We start from the raw sequence: 20,713 nt of genomic DNA on the forward strand, positions 1-20,713 counted from the left end.
TTGCTCAAATTAAAAAAAAAAAAAACTTTTGGTTTGATGAATGCTAACATTTTTGCTAACATATCTGACTCTGATTCTGATACTTGTTTTGCCTCTTCAAACCCTATTTTGCCTTTTAGTATGTCTTACAACCTTCTCTTGATAACTGGGCATGTTGTATGTGGTAAAAGGAACTAGGCCCTACTAATGTTAGTAGTGAGGTGTGAGGAGGAGAAGAAGCCTATTGAGGTCCTAGAACTGGTGAACCTGTGCTCCTGGACTGTGAAATTTACCAGTGCCTCTCAGTTTGCCTCCCCACTCCTTTCTTCTCCCCCTTAGATGAGACAGAATGGCTAGAGGTGGCTGGAGTTGGACATTTGCCTCCCCCCAGGTCTGTTAGGCTCTGATTGAAAACATTAATATGGGGGGCACCTGGGTAGTTCAGTCAGTTAAGCATCTGCCTTCAGCTCAGGTCATGGTCCTGGGGTCCTGGGATCAAGCCTTGCATCAGGCTTCCCTGCTCAGTAGGGCGCCTGCTTCTCCCTCTCCCTCTGATCCTCCCCCCTGCTCCTGCTCTGGCTCACACATGCCCACTTTCTCTCAAATGAATAAATAAAAAATCTAAAGGAAAAGTAAAAGGAAACACTAATATGTGGGCACAAAATGGTTTCTCCCAAGAAGAACAGAATGCTCTGGCATATTTTAAAATGGTTACTTCTCCATACACACTGTAGGCAGCAGGAGGGGATTTTTCTCTATTCTTGACTGCGAGAATTTCCTTGAGCTCCTAGAGGTAAAACTAACAAAATTGTGTGTGGGGAGGTGGGGGCAAGCTGTGTGAGTGGGCCCTCTGGAATTTTTACATCTCAGACTTGTCTATATTGAACTTCCAGCAATTCTCTAATTACAGTTCATGTTTTTCTACCCTGGTATAGATTTCCAAGGGGATTTCTGCTCCAGTAAATTATGATTCTCTGTATCTGCCTAGCTGGCTCTCTAAATTTTGGGGCAGTGGTTTGCCCTGTGACCTTCCTACTCTGATACATCTAAGAAGATTTATTAATCTTTTAGTTTGTTCAGCTTTTTACTTCCTAGGACAGGGCAGCAGCAGCTCAGCTCCTTATACCCTGGACCAGAAACCAGAAGTCTTCTCTACTCTCTTCATCTCCTCCACCCCCACCCACCTTTGTCTTAAGGAGAAGGGAGTTAAAATGAAGTGCTGTAGTTTGAATTTTCAGGCTTCTTCAGGCGGCATTTTACTGTGTAAATAGCATGGGCTTTGGAACTAGACAGTTGAGTTTGGTTATCCACTCTGTCCATTATAAACTCTGCGATCTTGTTCAGATTGCATTTCTTCTCTGATCATGTTTTCATGTTTGTGAAATGAGGATACTTACTTTTACCTTGTAGGGTTTGCATGTGGAGCTCTGGTAGGCAAACGGCTACTTTGTAGCCACGTAAGAAAGATTGGTTCCTTTTTTCAGTTTTCTTCTCAGCCTTGGTCAGCCTGAGTAGCAGTACCAGTTGCAAAATGGGGATTTCACAAAGGCTCAAATTAATGAATTTATAAAAAACTAATTTGTGAGCAAGTTTCAGCCTACCCATAGAAAACTTTCTCTTCCCTGTATTCTAATTTCTATCCCTTTCTTAGTACCGTTCTAACATATTTCTGTACATCGTTCTATATCTTTCCATTCAGTTCTTTTTCCTCTCCTATTTTTAGACTGAATTTAATTTTATTGAAGATATACAGTTTACAGTTTTTAAAATTTAATAATGTACAAAGTTGATAAATTATAAAATACACCAGCTTCCTACCCCATCTCTCTGCTCGAAAGTTCTGTTCCCCAGAGTCAACCACTTTTAATTCTTTAAACTATTATTTTACATAAATTTTCATTTTCCTAGACAATAAACTCACTTGTATATTTTGCTTTAATTTTAGACATTATTAAATTAATTTACCTACAAGGGAACATGAATATTACACACTTTTATGGCACATAACCACTGCTACTCCATATGTATTTCTGCTCCTGCCATCCTCCAAATATATAGTCATATTTTTTAAAACTAGTGGTCAGTGTTTATATAATAATGAAATTATTGTTCATAGGTAAGTCATACCAAGTCCTATGATTACATTTCCTTTCTTGTATGTTTTTCTTTTTCCTAGAGTTAATAATTGTCTTGCTTGTAAAATCAGCATAAAATTCCCTCCTCTCAAATGCACAAACAATTATAAAACATATCTTACTATGTCTGAACACATCAGATACCTTGTTTTATTTATTTATTTTTAAAAAGACATTCCTCCTGAAACTCTCATCTTAACTGGCTACTTTCATAAGTTTACTAGTCCATCTTTTTTCATGGAAGTTCATATTGTTTTAACCCTGGGAATTTCCTCTGTCTCTTTGAACTGTTTTCCTAGATACTATGTTTTGATTTTTGGTTTATTCCTTCACTTTAGTGGAGCACATCCCTCAGTATCTTTCTGAGAAATGATACATGCATAAAATTTTTGAATATGTTTATAAATATTTTTATTCTACCTTCAAATCTAGAGTGCCATTTTGACTAGATATAGTAAATCTAGATTAGAATTAATTATTTGAATTTGAATTCATTGCCCTTTTGTTTTTTAATTTCCTGTGATGATGTTGTAGATTCATTATTTTTCTGATTTCTGATAATTTTTATTTGACTTCTGTTTTTAGGTTTCCATTTTTATCCATGGTTTTGTAATATTTTATGATGATGTATCTTATGGGTATTTTCTCATTTATTGTGCTTTGTACTTACTGTGACTTTTTTTTCCTACTTTTCTTTCTTTATTAATTTTATTTTATTATGTTAGTCACCATACATTAAATCATTAGTTTTTGATGTAGTGTTCCATGATCCATTGTTTGCTTATAACACGCAGTGCTCCATGCAGTACGTATCCTCCTTAATACCCATCACCAGGCTAACCCATCCCCTCACCCTCCTCTCCTGTAAGACCCTGAGTTTGCTTCTCAGAGTCCATAGTCTCTCATGGTTCATCGCCCCCTCCGATTTCCCCCTGTTCATTTTTCCCTTCCTACTATCTTTTTTTTTTTTTTAAACATATAATGTATTATTTGTTTCAGAGGTATAGGTCTGTGATTCATCAGTCTTACACAATTAACAGGGCTCACCATAGCACATACCCTCCCCAATGTCCATCACCCAGCCACCCCATCCCTCCCACCTGTGACCATTCCAGCGACCTTCAGTTTATTTCCTGAGATTAAGAATTCCTCATATCAGTGAGATCATATGATACTTGTCTCTGATTGACTTATTTTGGTTAGCATAATACCCTCTAGTTCCATCCACGTCGTTGCAAATGGCAAGATTTCGTGTTTTTTTTTTTTTTGAAGGCTGTTTAATATTCCATTGTATATATATACCACATCTTTTTTTTTTTTTAAAGATTTTATTTATTCATTTGAGACACAGAGATACAGAGAGAGAGAGAGAAAGCATGAGCAGGGAGAGAGGTGGAGGGAGAGGGAGAAGCAGGCTCCTCGCTGAGCCAGGAGCCTGATGTGGGGCTTGATCCCAGGACCCTGGGATCATGACCTGAGCTGAAGACAGACGCTAAACCATCTGAGCCACGCAGGCGCCCCTACCACATCTTCTTTATCCATTCATCTGTTGATGTACATCTTGGCTCTTTCCATAGTTTGGCTATTGTGGACGTTGCTGCTATAAACATCGGGGTGCACGAACCCCTTCAGATCACTACATTGATATCTTTGGGGTAAATACCCAGTAGTGCAATTGCTGGGTCAGAGGGTAGCTCGATTTTCAACTTTTTGAGGAACTTCCATACTGTTTTCCAGAGTGGCTGCACCAGCTTGCATTCCCACCAGCAGTGTAGGAGGGTTCCCCTTTCTCCACATCCTCGCCAACATCTGTTGTTTCCTGACTTGTTAATTTTAGCCATTCTGACTGGTGTGAGGTGGTATCTCATTGAGGTTTTGATTTGGATTTCCCTGATGCCGAGCGATATTGAGCACTTTTTCATGTGTCTGTTGGCCATTTAGATGTCTTCTTTGGAAAAATGTCTGTTCATGTCTTCTGCCCATTTCTTGATTGGATTCTTTGTTTTTTGGGTGTTGAGTTTGATAAGTTCCTTATAGATTTTGGATACTAGCCCTTTATCTGATATGTCCTTTGCGAATATCTTCTCCTATTTTGTCAGTTGTCTTTTGGTTTTGTTGACTGTTTCCTTTGCTGTGCAAAAGCTTTTTATCTTGATGAAGTCCCAATAGTTCATTTTTGCCCTAGCTTCCCTTGCCTTTGGTGATGTTTCTAGGAAGAAGTTGCTGCGGCTGAGGTCGAGTAGGTTGCTGCCTGTGTTCTCTAGGATTTTGATGGATTCCTGTCTCACAGTTAGGTCTTTCATCCATTTTGAGTCTATTTTTGTGTGTGGTGTAAGGAAATGGTCCAGTCTCATTCTTCTGCATGTGGCTGTCCAGTTTTCCCAGTACCATTTATTGAAGAAACTGTCTTTTTTCCATTGCATATTTTTTTTTCCTGCTTTGTCGAAGATGAGTTGACCATAGAGTTGAGGGTCCATTTCTGGGCTTATTCTATTCCATTGATCTATGTGTCTGTTTTTATGCCAGTACCATACTGTCTTGATGATGACAACTTTGTAATAGAGCTGGAAGTCCAGAATTGTGATGCTGCAATCTTTGCTTTTCTTTTTCAGCATTCCTCTGGCTATTCGGGGTCTTTTCTGGTTCCATACAAATTTTAGGATTATTTGTTCCATTTCTTTGAAAAAAGTGGATGGTATTTTGATAGGGATTGCATTAAATGTGTAGATTGCTCTAGGTAGCATTGACATCTTCACAATATTTATTCTGCCAATCCTTGAGCATGGAACGGTTTTTCCATTCCTTTGTGTTTTCCTCAATTTCTTTCTTAAGTATTTTACAGATTTCTGAGGACAGATTCTTTGCCTCTTTGGTTAGATTTATTCCTAGGTATCTTATGGTTTTGGGTGCAACTGTAAATGGGATCAACTCCGTAATTTCTCTCTTTTTTTTTTTTTCTTTAAAGATTTTATTTATTTGACAGAGAGAGACACAGCGAGAGAGGGAACACAAGCAGGGGGAGTGGGAGAGGGAGAAGCAGGCTTCCCGTAGAGCAGGGAGCCTGATGCGGGGCTTGATCCCATGACCCTGGGATCATGACCTGAGCCGAAGGCAGACACGTAACAACTGAGCCACCCAGGTGCCCCCTAATTTCTCTTTCTTCTGTCTTGTTGTTGATGTATAGGAATGCCACTGACTTCTGTGCATTGATTTTATATCCTGCCACTTTACTGAATTCCTGTATGAGTTCTAGCAGTTTTGGGGTGGAGTCTTTTGGGTTTTCCACATAAAGTATCATATCATCTGCAGAGTGAGAGTTTGACTTCTTCTTTGCCAATTTGGATGCCTTTTATTTCTTTTTGTTGTCTAATTGCTGTGGCTAGGACTTCTAGTACTATGTTGAATAGCAGTGGTGATAGTGGACATCCCTGCCATGTTCCTGACCTTAGGGGAAAAGCTCTCAGTTTTTCCCCATTGAGAATCATATTCGCTGTGGGTTTTTCATAGATGGCCTTTATGACATTGAGGTATGTACCCTCTATCCCTATACTCTGAAGAGTTTTGATCAAGAAAAGATGCTGTACTTTGTCAAATATTTTTTCTGCTTCTATTGAGAGGATCATATGGTTCTTGTTCTTTCTTTTGTTAATGTATTGTATCACAATGATTGATTTGCAGTTGTTGAACCAACCTTGCAGCCCAAGAATAAATCCTGCTTGGTCATGATGAATAATCCTTTTAATGTACTGTTGGATCCTATTGGCTAGTATTTTGGTGAGAATTTTTGCATCCGTGTTCATCAGGGATATTGGTCTGTAATTCTCCTTTTTGATGGGGTCTTTTTCTGGTTTTGGGATCAAGGTAATGCTGGCCTAAAAAAATGAGTTTGGAAGTTTTCCTTCCATTTCTATTTTTTGGAACAGTTTCAGAAGAATAGGTATTAATTCTTCTTTAAATGTTTGGTAGAATTCCCCTAGGAAGCCATCTGGCTCTGGGCTCTTGTTTGTTGGGAGATTTTTGATTACTGCTTCAATTTCCTTAGTGGTTATGGGTCTGTTCAGGTTTTCTATTTCTTCCTGGTTCAGTTTTGGTAGTTTATACATGTCTAGGAACGCATTCATTTCTTCCAGATTATCTGATTTGCTGGCATATACTTGCTCATAATATGTTTTTATAATTGTTTGTATTTCTTTGGTGTTGGTTGTGTTCTCTCCTTTTTTTTTTTTTTAAGATTTTATTTATTTATTTGACAGAGAGAGACACAGTGAGAGAGGGAACACAAGCAGTGGGAGTGGGAGAGGGAGAAGCAGGCTTCCAGCTCAGCAGGAAGCCCGATGCGGGGCTTGATTCCCGGACCCTGGGATCATGACCCGAGCCGAAAGCAGATGCTTAATGACAACCACCCAGGCGCCCCTTGATCTCTCCTCTTTCATTCATGATTTTATTTATTTGGGTCGTTTCTCTTATCTTTTTGATAAGTCTGGCCAGGGGTTTATCAATCTTATTCTTTCAAAGAACCAGCTCCTAGTTTCCTTGATCTCTTCTACTGTTCTTTTGGTTTCTATTTCATTGATCTACTCTGATCTTTATTATTTCTCTTCTCCTGCTGGGTTTAGGCTTTATTTGCTGTTCTTTCTCCAGCTCCTTTAGATGTAGGGTTTGGTTGTGTATTTGAGACCTTTCTTGTTTCTTGAGAAAGGCTTGTATTGCTATATACTTTCCTCTTAGGACTGCCTTTGCTGTATCCCAAAGATTTTGGACAGTTGTGTTTTCATTTTCATTGGTTTCCATTATTTTTTTAAATTCTTCTTTAATTTCCTGGTTGACCCATTCATTCTTTAGTATGATGCTCTTTAGCCTCCATGTATTTGAGTTCTTTCCAACTTTTCTCTTGTGATTGAGGTCTAGTTTCAAAGCATTGTGGTCTGAAAATAGGCAGGGAATGATCCCAGTCTTTTGGTACTGGTTGAGACCTGATTTGTGACCTAGGATGTGATCTATTCTGGAGAATGTTCATGGGTACTAGAGAATAATGTGTATTCTTTTACTTTGGGATGGAATGTTCTGAATATGTCTGTGAAGTCCATTTGGTCCAGTGTGTCATTTAAAATCTTTATTTCCTTGTTGATCTTTTGCTTAGATGATCTGTCCTTTTCAGTAAAGGGGGTGTTAAAGTCCCCCACTCTTACTGTATTGTTGTGGATGTGTTTCTTTGCTTTTGTTATTAATTGCCTTATATAATTGGCCGCTCCCATGTTAGGGGCATAGATATTTACAATTGTTAGATCTTCTTGTTGGATAGACCTTTTAAGTAGGATATAGTGTCCTTCCTCATCTCTTATTATAGTCTTTGGTTTAAACTCTAATTTGTCTGATATAAGGATTGCCACCCCAGCTGTCTTTTGCTGTCCATTAGCATGGTAAATGGTTTTCCACCCCCTCACTTTCAATCTGGGGGTTTCTTTGGGTCTAAAATGAGTCTCCTGCAGACAGCATATCAATGGGTCTTGTTTTTTTATCCAATCTGATACCCTGTGTCTTTTGATTGGGGCATTTAGCCCATTTACATTCATGGTAACTATTGAAAGATATGAATTTAGTGCCACTCTATTGCCTTTAGGTGACTGTTACTGTATATTGTCTCTATTCCTTTCTGGTCTATGTTAATTTTGGGCTCTCTCTGCTTAGAGGACCCCTTTCAAGATTTCTTGTAGGGCTGGTTTCGTGTTTGCAAGTTCCTTTAGTTTTTTTTTTCCTGGAATCTTTTTATCTCTCCTTCTATTTTCAATGACAGCCTAGCTGGATATAGTATTCTTGGCTGCATATTGTTCTCGTTTAGTGCTCTGAATATATCATGCCAGTCCTTTCTGGCCTGCCAGGTCTCTGTGGATAGGTCTGTTGCCAATCTAATGTTTCTATCATTGTAGGTTACAGATCTCTTCTCCTGAGCTGCTTTCAGGATTTTCTCTTTGTCTCTGAGACTCGTAAGTTTTACTATTAGATGTCAGGGTGTCGACCTATTTTTATTGATTTTGAGTGGGGTTCTCTGTGCCTCCTGGATTCTGATGCCTGTTTCCTTCCCCAAATTAGGGAAGTTCTCTGCTATAATTTGCTCCAATATACCTTCTGCCCCTCTCTCTCTTCTTCTTCTGGCATCCCAATTATTCTAATATTGTTTCGTCTCATGGTATCACTTATCTCTCGAATTCTGCCCTTGTGATCCAGTAGTTGTTTATCTCTCTTTTTCTCAGCTTCTTTATTCTCCATCATTTGGTCTTCTATATCACTAATTCTCTCTTTGTCCTCATTTATCCTAGCAGTATAGCCTCCATTTTTTATTGCACCTCATTAATAGTCTTTTTTTATTTTGACTTGGTTATATTTTAGTTCTTTTATTTTTCCAGACAGGGATTCTCTAGTATCTTCCCTGCTTTTTTCAAGCCCAGCTAGCAGCTTTATAATCGTCACTCTGAACTCTAGTTCTGACATCTTACTAATGTCCGTATTGATTAGGGCCCTGGTAGTTGGTACTGCCTATTGTTCGTTTTTTTGAGGAGAGTTTTTCCGTCTTGTCATTTTGTCCAAAGGAGAATAGATGAATGAGAGAACAAAATGCTAATCAGGTAACAATGACCCCATAAAAATATACACGAAACAAATCAGAAGAGACTTGAAAATGGGGGGAAAAGAAAGGGAAAGAAAGAAAGAAAAAAAAAGAATATAATCAAATATGATCATGCTGGTGAATAGATCAGTGCCACACACTAGATTCTGGGCATATTTTGGTCTGTTAGAAGATAGTGCCTCCCAAAATTTTAAAGAAAGAAAAACTTATATATGTACAAAAAATAAGGGCAAGTACGATGAAGGGATGGAATATGATAGTAACGATGAAAATTATAAAAGATTTTATAAAAGGAATTGATAAGATAAGAAGGTGGTTGAAAAAAGGAGAATGGAAATTAAAAAAGAATTAAAAAAAGACAAAAAAAATGGGGGAGAGAATGTGATCCAGCAGGAGACTAGAACAAAGCCATACACTAGAGATTTAGGGTATATTTTGGTCTGTTAGAAGAAACTGTATCTCAAAATTTTAAAGAGAGAACAAATATATATATATATATATATATATATATATATATATATATATACACACACACACACATATACAAAAAATAATGTTAACTACAATGAAGAGATAGAATATGACTTAAAAATGAAAAGTAAAAAAGATTTTTAAAAAAGGGATTGATAAGATGTTCGTTGAAAAAGGGAAAAAGAAAAATTCAAAAGAAATAGAGAAAGAAAAAAATAAGGAAAATGTAAAAAATTAACTTTTTTTTTTTTAAGATTTTATTTATTCATTTATTTGAGAGAGTGAGAGAGACAGAGCACATGAGAGGGGGGAAGGTCAGAGGGAGAAGCAGACTCCCTGCCGAGCAGGGAGCCCGATGCGGGACTCGATCCTGGGACTCCAGGATCATGACCTGAGCCGAAGGCAGTCGCTTAACCAACTGAGCCACCCAGGCGCCCCAAAAATTAACTTTGAAAGACCAAAGAATCATGGGGAAAAAGCCATGGATTCTATGTGCTGTATTCCCCTAGTGCTGGCGTTCTGCTTTTCTCTTTGATCAGTAAACTTGGTCTTGGCTGGCTGTTCTTGCTGTTCTTCTGGGGGAGGGGCCTGTTGCTGTGGTTCTCAAATGTCTTTGTGGAGGCGGAATTGCCCCGCCCTTGCCAGTCCGGCTAAGTAATCTGCTCGGGTTTGCTCTTGGTAGCTTTTGTTCCCTGAAAGCTTTCCATGCAGGTCTGGAGGACGAGAATGAAAATGGCGGCCTCTCAATCTCTGGTCCTGGAGGAGCCGAGAACCTGGGGCCCCACTCATCAGTGAGCCCCCAGAGAACAGCAGTCAATCACTCCTGTGTCCCAGGTTCTCCGGCCTGGCTCTGTGCTCATCCCACCTGTGACCGAGCGTTTCGGTCTCTGGCACAGGACCCCGTTTGGAGTCTCCAAACCCAGCAGATTCCTGCTGTGTGCTCCTGGGGGAGGAAGGGGAGTCTCCCCAGATCTGCCGCTTGTTGCGTCCCTGCTGGAAGAGCAGTGGCCCGACTGTGCCACGGATCTCGGTTTATGGCAACCTGGAGCTGAGAGCCCACTCCTCGGCTCCGTCTCTGCAGCCGGCTTCCCTGCTCCGATACCTGGGAGCTCTGCCGCACTCAGGCACCCCCAGTCTTTCTGTGACCCTGAGGGTCCTGAGACCACACTGTCCCAGTGAGTGTTCCACCCCCTTACCCCCCCCCCAGCCACTGGAGCGATGTCCCTCAGCTGAGCAGACTTTTAAAATTTCCGATTTTGTGCTCCGCTGCTCTATCACTTGCCGGTAGTGGCTGAGGAGGCTCCCTCCCCCAAGGTCTATCTCCCTGAATATCGCCTCGGATTCACTTCTCTGCAGCTCCTACGTTCTAGAAAGTGGTCGCTTTTCTGTTCAGAGAGTTGCTGCTATTCTTTTCTTCGATCTCCTGTTGAGTTTGTAGTTGTTCAGAATCGTTTGATCCCTGTTTAGCTGAATTCCTGGGACCAGAGGGAATTTAGGTCTCCTGCTCCTCTGCCATCTTGCTCCATTACTGTGACATTTTAATATGGAAAACTTTTTCTCAGTTCTAGCAATTTTAATATATTATTTTTTAGGTAATTTTCTCCTGACACTTTCTTTTTCAGTAATTTTTCAGTCAGATGTTGGGCTTCCTGATTAATTTCCTAATTTCCTTTTTCCATTTGTTGTCCTTTAGTTCACAGCCCTCTCTTGTTTTATTCATTTACTCATACCTCATTCTCATTTTCTTCCTTACACAACAGCCATTCTTATGAGTTTAATATGTATATTTTTTGTGTGTTTTTGTAAAATTGTTACCATTTTGTATGCATGGCTCTTTAATTTATGTAAATGATTTAGTGTTACTTGTCTGTTTTGTGTTTTTTAACTCAGAATTGTGTTTTAAGACCCATCAACATTTAATATTTCCTTCTGACTTCTGCCTAGCACTCCATGTTCTGCATCAAGTTCATTTTATGTCCATTAATGAATACCCTAGCTATCTTCCTGTCCCCACAGATGCATATCCTCATTTGTGTTTCCTTACTGACTTTTCTGTGTTCTTAGGGCCCCTCAGTAGTGCAACATCTCTCTTCAGAAAGGCGGCAGCCCCATACTATTCCACCAGTAATATATAAAGGTTCCCGTATCTCCACATGCACTCAGCATGTAGAATTATTCAACCTTCTAACACTTGCCAATATCTGATATAATGTGATACCTGAATATTTTAATTTGCTTTTTTCTTAATTACTAATGAGTTTTAACAACTCTTCATATGCTTGTTACCCTTTGGACCTTCCTCTTCTGTGTCTTATACCTTCATATCTATCCTTCATATCTATTTCTGTTTTTTTTTTAATCATTCCAGTCTGTAGAAGTTCTTCATAAAGGCAAATAGGAAACCCTTGGTCCTTTTGAGTCTGTTCACCTGGTAGTGGTAGTGGTGGGGTAATTGGAAATGTGGAAGATGCAGTGAATTATAGTGTTACAGCTACCCATCAAGGAGACCGATGGAATGTCTATGTTTCAGCAGATTGAGAAGGAAGGACTTGGTGGGCATTGGTTAGGGAGACTGGGAATGGTTGGGTACAGTCACCTAAGGATGGACACTGCTGTGCAAGCTATACTAAGATTCTTAATAACCTGGGTTTCTGGTTACCAGAAATCTCTTGGGCCATAGGAAACTCCCACACAGCATGTGGTTGGAATATCCTAGCGTCTGGCACTTCGGAACTTAAGAGATGGTTGATTTCACCCTGGTCTGCCATTCTAATCAGCGAATAAATCTAACCATCAGAGGAACAAGAAGTGTAGCCAAGATTGGTAGTCAGGGCTATAACTTATCCTCTCAATGCCTAGCACAGTGCCAGTTTATAAGAATTCCGCATATTTTTGAATCAGAAATTTAGCTATTCATTTTAATTATCATTCTTTCTATTATTATTTCTACTGCTATGCATTCACTTGAAGGATTTTTTTCAAAATATACACAAACTGCTTATTAGCTAATGGGTATACTAACACCATGACATAAGTAGTTGTATGGGAAATTTCACAGTATCTTGGTTGGTAATGATAACATTTGAAATAGTCTTAAAATCCTAAATATGTGGTCTTTTTTTTTTGAGAGACAAAGAGTGAGCAGGGTGGGGAGAGGCAGAGGGAGAGAGAAAGAATCTTAAGCAGTCTCCATGCCCAGTGTGGAGCCCGATGCAGGGCTTGATCTCACACCCTGAGATCATTACCTGAGCTGAAATCAAGAGTCGGATGCTTACCTAACACACCTAGGTGCCCCATGTGCTCCATTTTTAAAAAAGAAATATAGAAAATGTTATTTCACTTTTTATTTTTAATAACTTATATCATGGCAACATTAGAATAAAGGTTGCTTACAATTGTTTAAACAAAACTTTGCACTGGTCTTCTACAGAAAAAAATGCAGTTAGATAACATTCTGAGAATTTCTATTTGTGATTTTGTAAATGTTGTGGTACAGTCTGTTCTTCATCTTTGGTACCCTCTTGTGGTCAGTGGAAGTGATTGGTTTGGCCTTCTTTTAACAATTATGTATAATTGCATGTTTTTTATCTGCATGGTTGACCTATAGTTTTTATAATTATTTGACTTTTTTTTTTTTGTTATATATAAATTTGGAGTAAAATTGATGCTTGGGAGTTTCCCTCCCATTCCTTACTACCTTACTGGGTAAAGTGAGGGTGTGGCACAACCACAGTTGCTAATCTTTATTTTTTTTTTTTTAAAGATTTTATTTATTTATTTGACAGAGACACAGCAAGAGAGGGAACACAAACAGAGGGAGTGGGAGAGGGAGAAGCAGGCTTCCCGCGGAGCAGGAGCCTGATGCGGGGCTTGATCCCAGGACCCTGGGATCATGACCTGAGCCGAAGGCAGACGCTTAACGACTGAGCCACCCAGGCGCCCCACAGTTGCTAATGTTAGAAGCTAAGATATAACATGACCTCTGTGCTTAGAGCAAATGTAGTGTCATTTAGAAAGTGAATTGATTGCAGACCCAGAACTTATCTTACACTTTGCCAGCTAAAACTGGGTTTGGGGAATAATTTGCTATTTTGGATGATCTCCTTTAAAATTTTATAATACATATACTCACATACATACAAACATCACACATATATACATACATATATATGACTTCATTTTAAATGATTACCTAGTTCAAATGTCCTTACCTGGATTTACAGAAAATGTAACACTATAACGTAGTCTCCTGTTTTTGAATCATGCTGTGACAATAAGATGGGAATCATGTACAGCATTTAGTAAAGATTGATGGGTTATTTTTCCCTTCCATTTGCAGCATTTGTTTTAGAGCAGATTCTTAGCTTGATACCCAGAACATGTAACACAAAAGATAAGAGGTAGCTGTATGGAGCTAAGTTAGTAAGTCCAAATGAGACTTGGCTTACATGAAGAGTATATCATAGCTTTTGGGACAGATGTGAATTTCAGGGAGAAATGCTCTTTGTTTTCAAGACCATGCTTCCCCACATTACAGTTGTCCTTCATGTGGCCTACTCAGCTCTTTAATTTTATGCTAGATCTGAGTGTGTTTTTGTTTTCTACATCACTGGAATCTTTGAGTAGATCTTTTTTGCTGGCCTGGTGATGTGAAGCACCAGGGTTTGAATAAGAGTCCAGGAAGTGCTCTGGGGATGATTTTTTTGTATTGCCAGGAATGCTGACATGTTGGCACTGAATTAGTGTTTCCAAAAATGCCATCAAACACTGCCTGAAAACAAAGATACTAGTGTTGTCACCACAGCTGTGTTCTTTTCGCCTTTAACCAGTTTCTTCTATGCATAGCAAGAAATTTTAAGTCTCCTAGCATAAGATGAAAGTGAGTGAGTTTTGTGTACTATACTATAATGCAACTGGTTGCCCCCCCAGTATTTGTGCACATGGGATTGAGTTAAGCTATTTGTGTGGAATTGTCCCTAGTATCATGGATATTGTTTTTTTGTTTTTTTGTTTTAAACAAATGGAATATCTGTGAGGGACTATGGTGCCCAGATTATTACAGAGGAAGTATTTCACTTTTTCATTAAATATTTATTGATCACTCTCTCAAATACTCAGTTTTATAGAGGATAGGGTATATACATAAATTTCTCTGCTACACTGTCACCACTGAGCAAATGGTGAAATGTTCACCCAGGTATCTTGTTACAATGGTAGAGAGGACAAGGTCCTCCCATCCTGAACCTTGGACTTCTGTGCTTCCTTTTGGGTCTACTACTCCACATTTTGTAATGTGAGTCTCTCAGTAGATTTTTCTTTTTAATGTGAATGCCACTCTTTCTTTTTTTATTGTGTTTCTCCTAGTAGGACCACATTTTCTCCTTATGTAATGAAAATCCTTTGGAGATTCTGGCTTTTCTCATTTATAGGTCTAGTAGTTTAATTTACAAACTTTTGCAGTACAATTCTACTTGCTCTTCCCATTCAATGTAATTTTATCAGTTAACTTTTTTCAAGTTCCATATTTGGAACTAGATCATGGTGGGTTAAAAACATCAGAGGTGCCAGTGGATCGAAATAGAATTACTTAGATCTATTAATCTCAATCTGACAACCTCAGATAATGGGAAAGACAGGCCAGAGGCCTGCTTGTCTTCTCCCTTTCTCCTTTCCTCCCCTTCTCCTTCTGTCCCTCTATAAAATTATCCATCTATTTTTTTAAAAGATTTTATTTATTTATTTGAGAGAGAGAGAGCAGGAGATGGGGGAGGGTCAGAGGGAGAAACAGGCTCCCTGCTGATGCAAGACTCGATCCAGGGACTCCAGTATCATGACCTGAGCTGAAGTCAGTCGCTTAACCAACTGAGCCACCCAGGCACCCTATCCATCTATTTTCTTAAAATTTTTCTATTGATGGACAGCACAATGTCACATTACTTTCAGGTGTGCAACCTAGTGATTTGACAACTGTATACATTATGCTATGCTCACCTCAAATGTAGCCACCATCTGTCACCATACAGCAGTGTTATAGGACCATTGACTATATACTTATGCTGTACCTTTCATCCCTGTGATTTAATTTATTCCATAACTGGAAGCCTGTTAGCTCCGACTCCCCCAAAGTATGGCACACTTCATGATTAGCCATACTAATCTTTGTATTGTTCCAATTTTAGTATGTACTGCTGTTAAATGAGCACATATCTATCTCTAATTTTTTATTAAACTCTTTCAAATACTTAAGCAAATAATGAAATAAAGCATTATGCGTAATAATCATCAAGCTTGTTAAAAATAATAATTCCTGAATCTCTGGATGGGGGAAATAGGAATCTACCTTTTGAATAGGCTTAAAAATACTTGACTCTCATTAAAGTGGTCCAGGCATTGCACATCCAGAAACAATGAAATAAAAGCAAGTAAGAGTGCTTCTTTGGCCAATGAAATTTATGAGTTTGATTGCCTAGTATTTATTTCATATGGACTCATAAATGGGAAAAAAAACTTACCTGGTTTGGGGGCACCTGGGTGGCACCGTCAGTTGAGCATCCAACTCTTGGTTTTTGCTCAGGTCATGATCTCAGGGGTCATGAGATCAAGCCCTGTGTTGGTCTCTGTGCTCAGTGCAGAGTCTACTTGAGATTCTCTCTCCCTCTACCTCTGCCCCTCCCACATGTGTTCTCTCTCTCTCTCAAACAAATAAATCTTAAAAAAACCCAAAAAAACAAAAAACAAAAAACAAAAACCTTACCTGGTGGATAACATATTTATAGTTGGAGAAGATTATATGCCCAGGCGGGTCTTATCCCCTTTAGGATTTTATTCCATTTGCATTTGTATAAGAGTGTGCCATAGGATGAAAGGTAAAGTTGTCCTCCTCTTCCATAAAAGGCCAGCCTAGTTACAGTTTTCCCTATAAAACAACGCAATTTTAGGAATGAGCAAAGGTCAGCTATTACAGTTATGGTGAGTTATGATAAAGATGTTGCTAATCTTTTTGGTTTGACTTTGAAACATCTTATTTAATTATTTCATGCTACCACCTTTTAGAAGTCTGTTTTCCCCCATCAAGAATGAAGTGTTTGAAATATCAGGTACCTTTTTGTAGCTCGGTAATAATGATTTCTTGAAAAGAGTCTGTGTGAGCAATTTTCTAAACTGGTCGTATATTAACTCATCGACACCACCAGAAAGCATAAATGAGACATTTTCTCTTGGTCCTATCTCAGACTTACTAGATCAGAATCTCCTGTTGAGAGTCAATTATAAAGTTCTCAGAGGGATTCTACTGAGGCCAGCCTGCCTCCTTCCATACTGTAGTTCCACGAACTTCTTTGAGAATATTTAAGTACATTTGAATACATATTTGAATACATATTCAAATGACTTGTTTCACATCCTTTTTCCTACTCCGTCAAGTTTTGTACATAGTTGGAGCTCACTAAATCTTTATTAAATTTTTGTATTGGATGTTTGATGGGAATGTAAAGAAATCAGTTTTATTCTCGAATTAGAATGTTTTGTTGTTTTGTCACCTCCTAGGATGGAAAGAAGAAGTTTGACAAGGAGAGTGAAAAGTACTATTCTATTCTTGATAAACATTTAAATTTGTCTGCAAAGAAAAAGGAATCTCATTTGCAAGAGGTAAGCTTTTCCACTTGAAATGTGAACAGGACATTAGCTTTAAGGCATGTGATGTCCAAATTTCCAAAGGTCATAGTATCTCAGAATCTGCTACTCTATAATAAAATAATGATAATAAGAGTTAATTGAGTACTTAAAATGGACAGACACTGTGCTGAGCATTTCACATGCTTTATGACCCTTAATATTAACACTTCCAAGTAAAAGATTAGTTATTTCCTTCAATGATGAGAAAGAATGAGATAAGATTTTTTTCTTTTTTTTCTTATTGGGTATATTTTCAATGGCAGGACCTACCAAATTGATGGAATAGTTTTTTCTAATATCTGCTTTTAAGGTGTTGCTTTTGCAGTAGGGGAAAAACAGATACACAATTACACATTTAAAAATCTCTATTTTATATCAATTTTCTTAAAAAACAAGTCAACAGAAATATTTTAACCTTTATGCATTTAAGCAATCCGTTTCTTCTTTTTTCTGAAATATTTATTCTCATTGGTAATTTTTGAGTATAACTAATAAAATTGAGTAGTCCTTTTACTAAGGCATAATACAGTTCTAGTACAGTGATGAGATACATTCATTTTTTTATTATGTTAATCACCATACATTACATCATTAGTTTTTGATGTAATGTTCCATGATTCATTGTTTGCGTATAACACCCAATGCTCCAGGCAGAACGTGCCCTCTTTAATACCCATCACTAGGCTAACCCATTCCCCCACTCCCCTCCCTCTAGAACCCCCAGTTTGTTTCTAAGAGTCCATAGTCTTTCATGGTTCATCTCCCCCTCCGATTTCCCCCCTTCATTCTTCCCTTCTTGTTATCTTTTTTTTTTTTAAACATATAATGTATTATTTGTTTCAGAGGTACAGGTCTGTGATTCAACAGTCTTGCACAATTCACAGCGCTCACCATAGCACATACCCTCCCCAATGTCTATCACCCAGCCACCCCAGCCCTCCCACCCCCCACCACTCCAGCAACCCTTAGTTTGTTTCCTGAGATTAAGAATTCCTCATATCAGTGAGGTCATATGATACATGTCTTTCTCTGATTGACTTATTAAGATGTGGTATATATACACAATGGAATATTATGCAGCCATCAAAAGGAATGAAATCTTGCCATTTGCAATGACGTGGATGGAACTGGAGGGTATTATGCTGAGCGAAATAAGTCAATCAGAGATACATTTAAAAAAATATTGGACCCTCTTGTCATTATCATCTTAGCAGCAATAAAATCTCAAAACACAATGCATGGACACTAAACCCAGCATAGTAGGGAGTGTTGAGCTAGTTCGCCGGTGGCTCCTTACTGTTCTCCAGACCTTTGCAGGGAGTCCTATACCACCACTCCAGTCTCTTCTTCCTCTTTTGTCTGTACTTCTAGGTATCACAGTTGAGTACCTCTTTCAAATGCCTCCTCTTAATCTTTCTAGCAAAGCCACAAACCTTACTGAACTGCTTATCAACCTGGTTCTGCTCTCCTTCTTCCTTTTCTTATTTGCCTTACCTCCACATTTACCCACCAGGCACACTTGACAAGTTGGAGTTTGGATGCAGTGAACTGGAGTCAAAAGGCATGGGAGGGTTATTTTTGCTTCTGTTTCCTTTTTTCTGTTCTCTTATGTTCTCATTGAGGGAACTGAATTTCTTCATTGAAAAACATTTTTTTTAAAGTTTAATATTGGGAATATTTGTTACTTAAACATGTTCATTATAACTAATACCTTGTCATTAGCTCCTATTATTGAAATATGATATGTTAATATACCACTTGTGCTGCAGGAAAGATTTTCTGGCTAAATTGAAAGGGAGAAAAAAGCTGTTATTTAGAAAAATCATATTTTGAATTTTCATAGATATATCTAATCTTATGAAGTACTATTTTGTAACTTAATAATGATGTTTACATGTTCCAAACTTCTTAAATGCTCATGTACCTCTTTGAGCATTATGCTACAACAAACCTAGGAGAGAATGAATTGTATAGATACAATCATGTGAAGAAAGGCTCACCTAATTATCACCAGTACACCACTATCTGCCATGCCAAGGGCTATGGCCAGGTGCCATTTTAAAAATTCACTGCCTTTAAATCAGTGGTGCTTTTTAGGGTCTCTAAAGGGTTATATGTTCTTCAGATTCTTGGTGAATGTGAGAGGCCACACTTAGACATTGCTTAATTTTAAAATCTTCTAGAGGCTATACTTCAGTTTTCCCTGAGAACCTAACTCTGTATTTAATATTAGCTTGTTAGTGGCCCTCAGTCACTTAGGCTGTGGTAGAATAGAACATCTGTTCTGGTTCTGTATTTAGTTGGAGCCTGGAAAAACCTATAATATGATTAGCAGCATCCTCTGCTTGCCCCACTACACACACATGCATGCATGCATGCACGTACTTCTTTTCCAGGAGCCATAGCCCACACTAGAACACAAATTGTGCCAGAGCATCTCTTCAGAGCACGTAATGTAGACAAGGAAAAAAATGTGCCTTTTTTTTTCCCCTCTGCCCTTCCAGGAATCAAACCTGTTATAGGGAGATGCTGCCATACTTGTGTTTAATTCTGTAAGACCTGTTCCTTTCCAGACCAGCTCTGGTACTTCTGTCAGCACCAAGCTTATTGTTTTCAGAAAGACTACTCTGTGCCTTCTCACCTGCACAGCTGACTCCTCATTGCTTTGTTCATAGAAAATAAGTGGTTGCCCGTTTTCGGGACTGAATTAGGGGTCAGCTCATGTTGATAAAGCTACAAGGCCATCAGTTAGATGGATCATTGGAGTAAGCAGAATTAGAAACAGACTTGTTAAGATTGTAGACTTTATAGTGAATGAAAATAAGTAATATTTGATGTGTAATTGGATAATTTCTTTCTAAGTATGAAATAAGAGGAAAAAATCATAAAGGAAATGTAGAAAGACCAGAATGCATCGAAATAATCTTTATCTCAAAAGATATTAAATCAAATTAAAAGGTAAATGTTAGGGAATTTGTACAACATATGACACAGGATTACTATCTCTTATATACAAATTGCATTTGCAAATCAGTGTGAAAAAGTCTTCAGTGCAAAAATACGAAGTAAGAATTGAAAAGAACAGAAAATGGAGGGGAAGATGGGGGGCAGAATAGGAGGACCCTAGGCTTGCCTCATCCCATACCTATCAACTAGATAGGTATCAAATCATGCTAAATACCCAGAACTTGACCCAAAGACTTGCAGAACAAACTCCACAACTAAAGGTAGAGAAGAGGCCACATCAAAGAAGGTAGGAAGTACAGAGACAGTTTGGGAAAGAAATGGATCATGGCCATTGTGGTTGGGGTGGGGGGGGGGGCATGGTCACAGAGAAGGGCAAGAGACAGACTAACACATGGGGGAAGCACGCTGGAAAAACAAATCCCCATAGCAATTGGCTTGGAAATCAAGAGAAGCTAAATATTGAATTTCATAAGTTCCAGCAACCAGTGGGGCTTAAAGCCTGGAGTTCTAAAGCTAGGTCAGCAGGCTTGGCTGAAGGAGAGCCTGGAGGCATTGGGATTGCTCTTGGAGAGAAGGCAGGGCAAACAGCTTGTTGACAGTGTGGAAACAGTGATCTGAAGAGCACCTGGGGCACCCACTGAAGAGGTTATTTGCTCATCTCAGAATATGTGCCAACGAGGCAGCATTCACAAGGAAACCCCTCCAGGAACAAAGGAACTGGCAGGCGCCATTTCCCTCCCCTGGGCCTTGGCATAAGCACAGGGCCACATGTGGGAACCACTGCGCAGCAGACACTACCTACCTTGCTTACCCAAGCCCTGTCCCCGCCCTCCCCACTCCAGTGGAACCACCCTTCCCAGTC

General features: G+C 38.9%; 1 protein-coding gene across 3 annotated transcripts in view; it reads left to right on the forward strand.

Annotated features, from left to right (window-relative positions):
• The window catches only part of ARHGAP42 (Rho GTPase activating protein 42), a 289,588-nt gene that overhangs the window by 174,873 nt on the left and 94,002 nt on the right, over positions 1–20,713 (forward strand). For 2 of the 3 annotated variants that reach the window (XM_036081768.2, XM_078058735.1), the window contains exon 5: positions 16,756–16,857. The exons of the other annotated variant lie outside the window; for it this stretch is intronic. In XM_036081768.2, the coding sequence (XP_035937661.1) occupies positions 16,756–16,857 (102 nt within the window). The remainder of the gene's footprint in view (positions 1–16,755; positions 16,858–20,713) is intronic. 3 annotated transcript variants of the gene reach the window in all.

The sequence above is a fragment of the Halichoerus grypus genome, chromosome 11, assembly GCF_964656455.1.
Source record: "Halichoerus grypus chromosome 11, mHalGry1.hap1.1, whole genome shotgun sequence".
Classification (NCBI taxonomy): Eukaryota; Metazoa; Chordata; class Mammalia; order Carnivora; family Phocidae; genus Halichoerus; species Halichoerus grypus.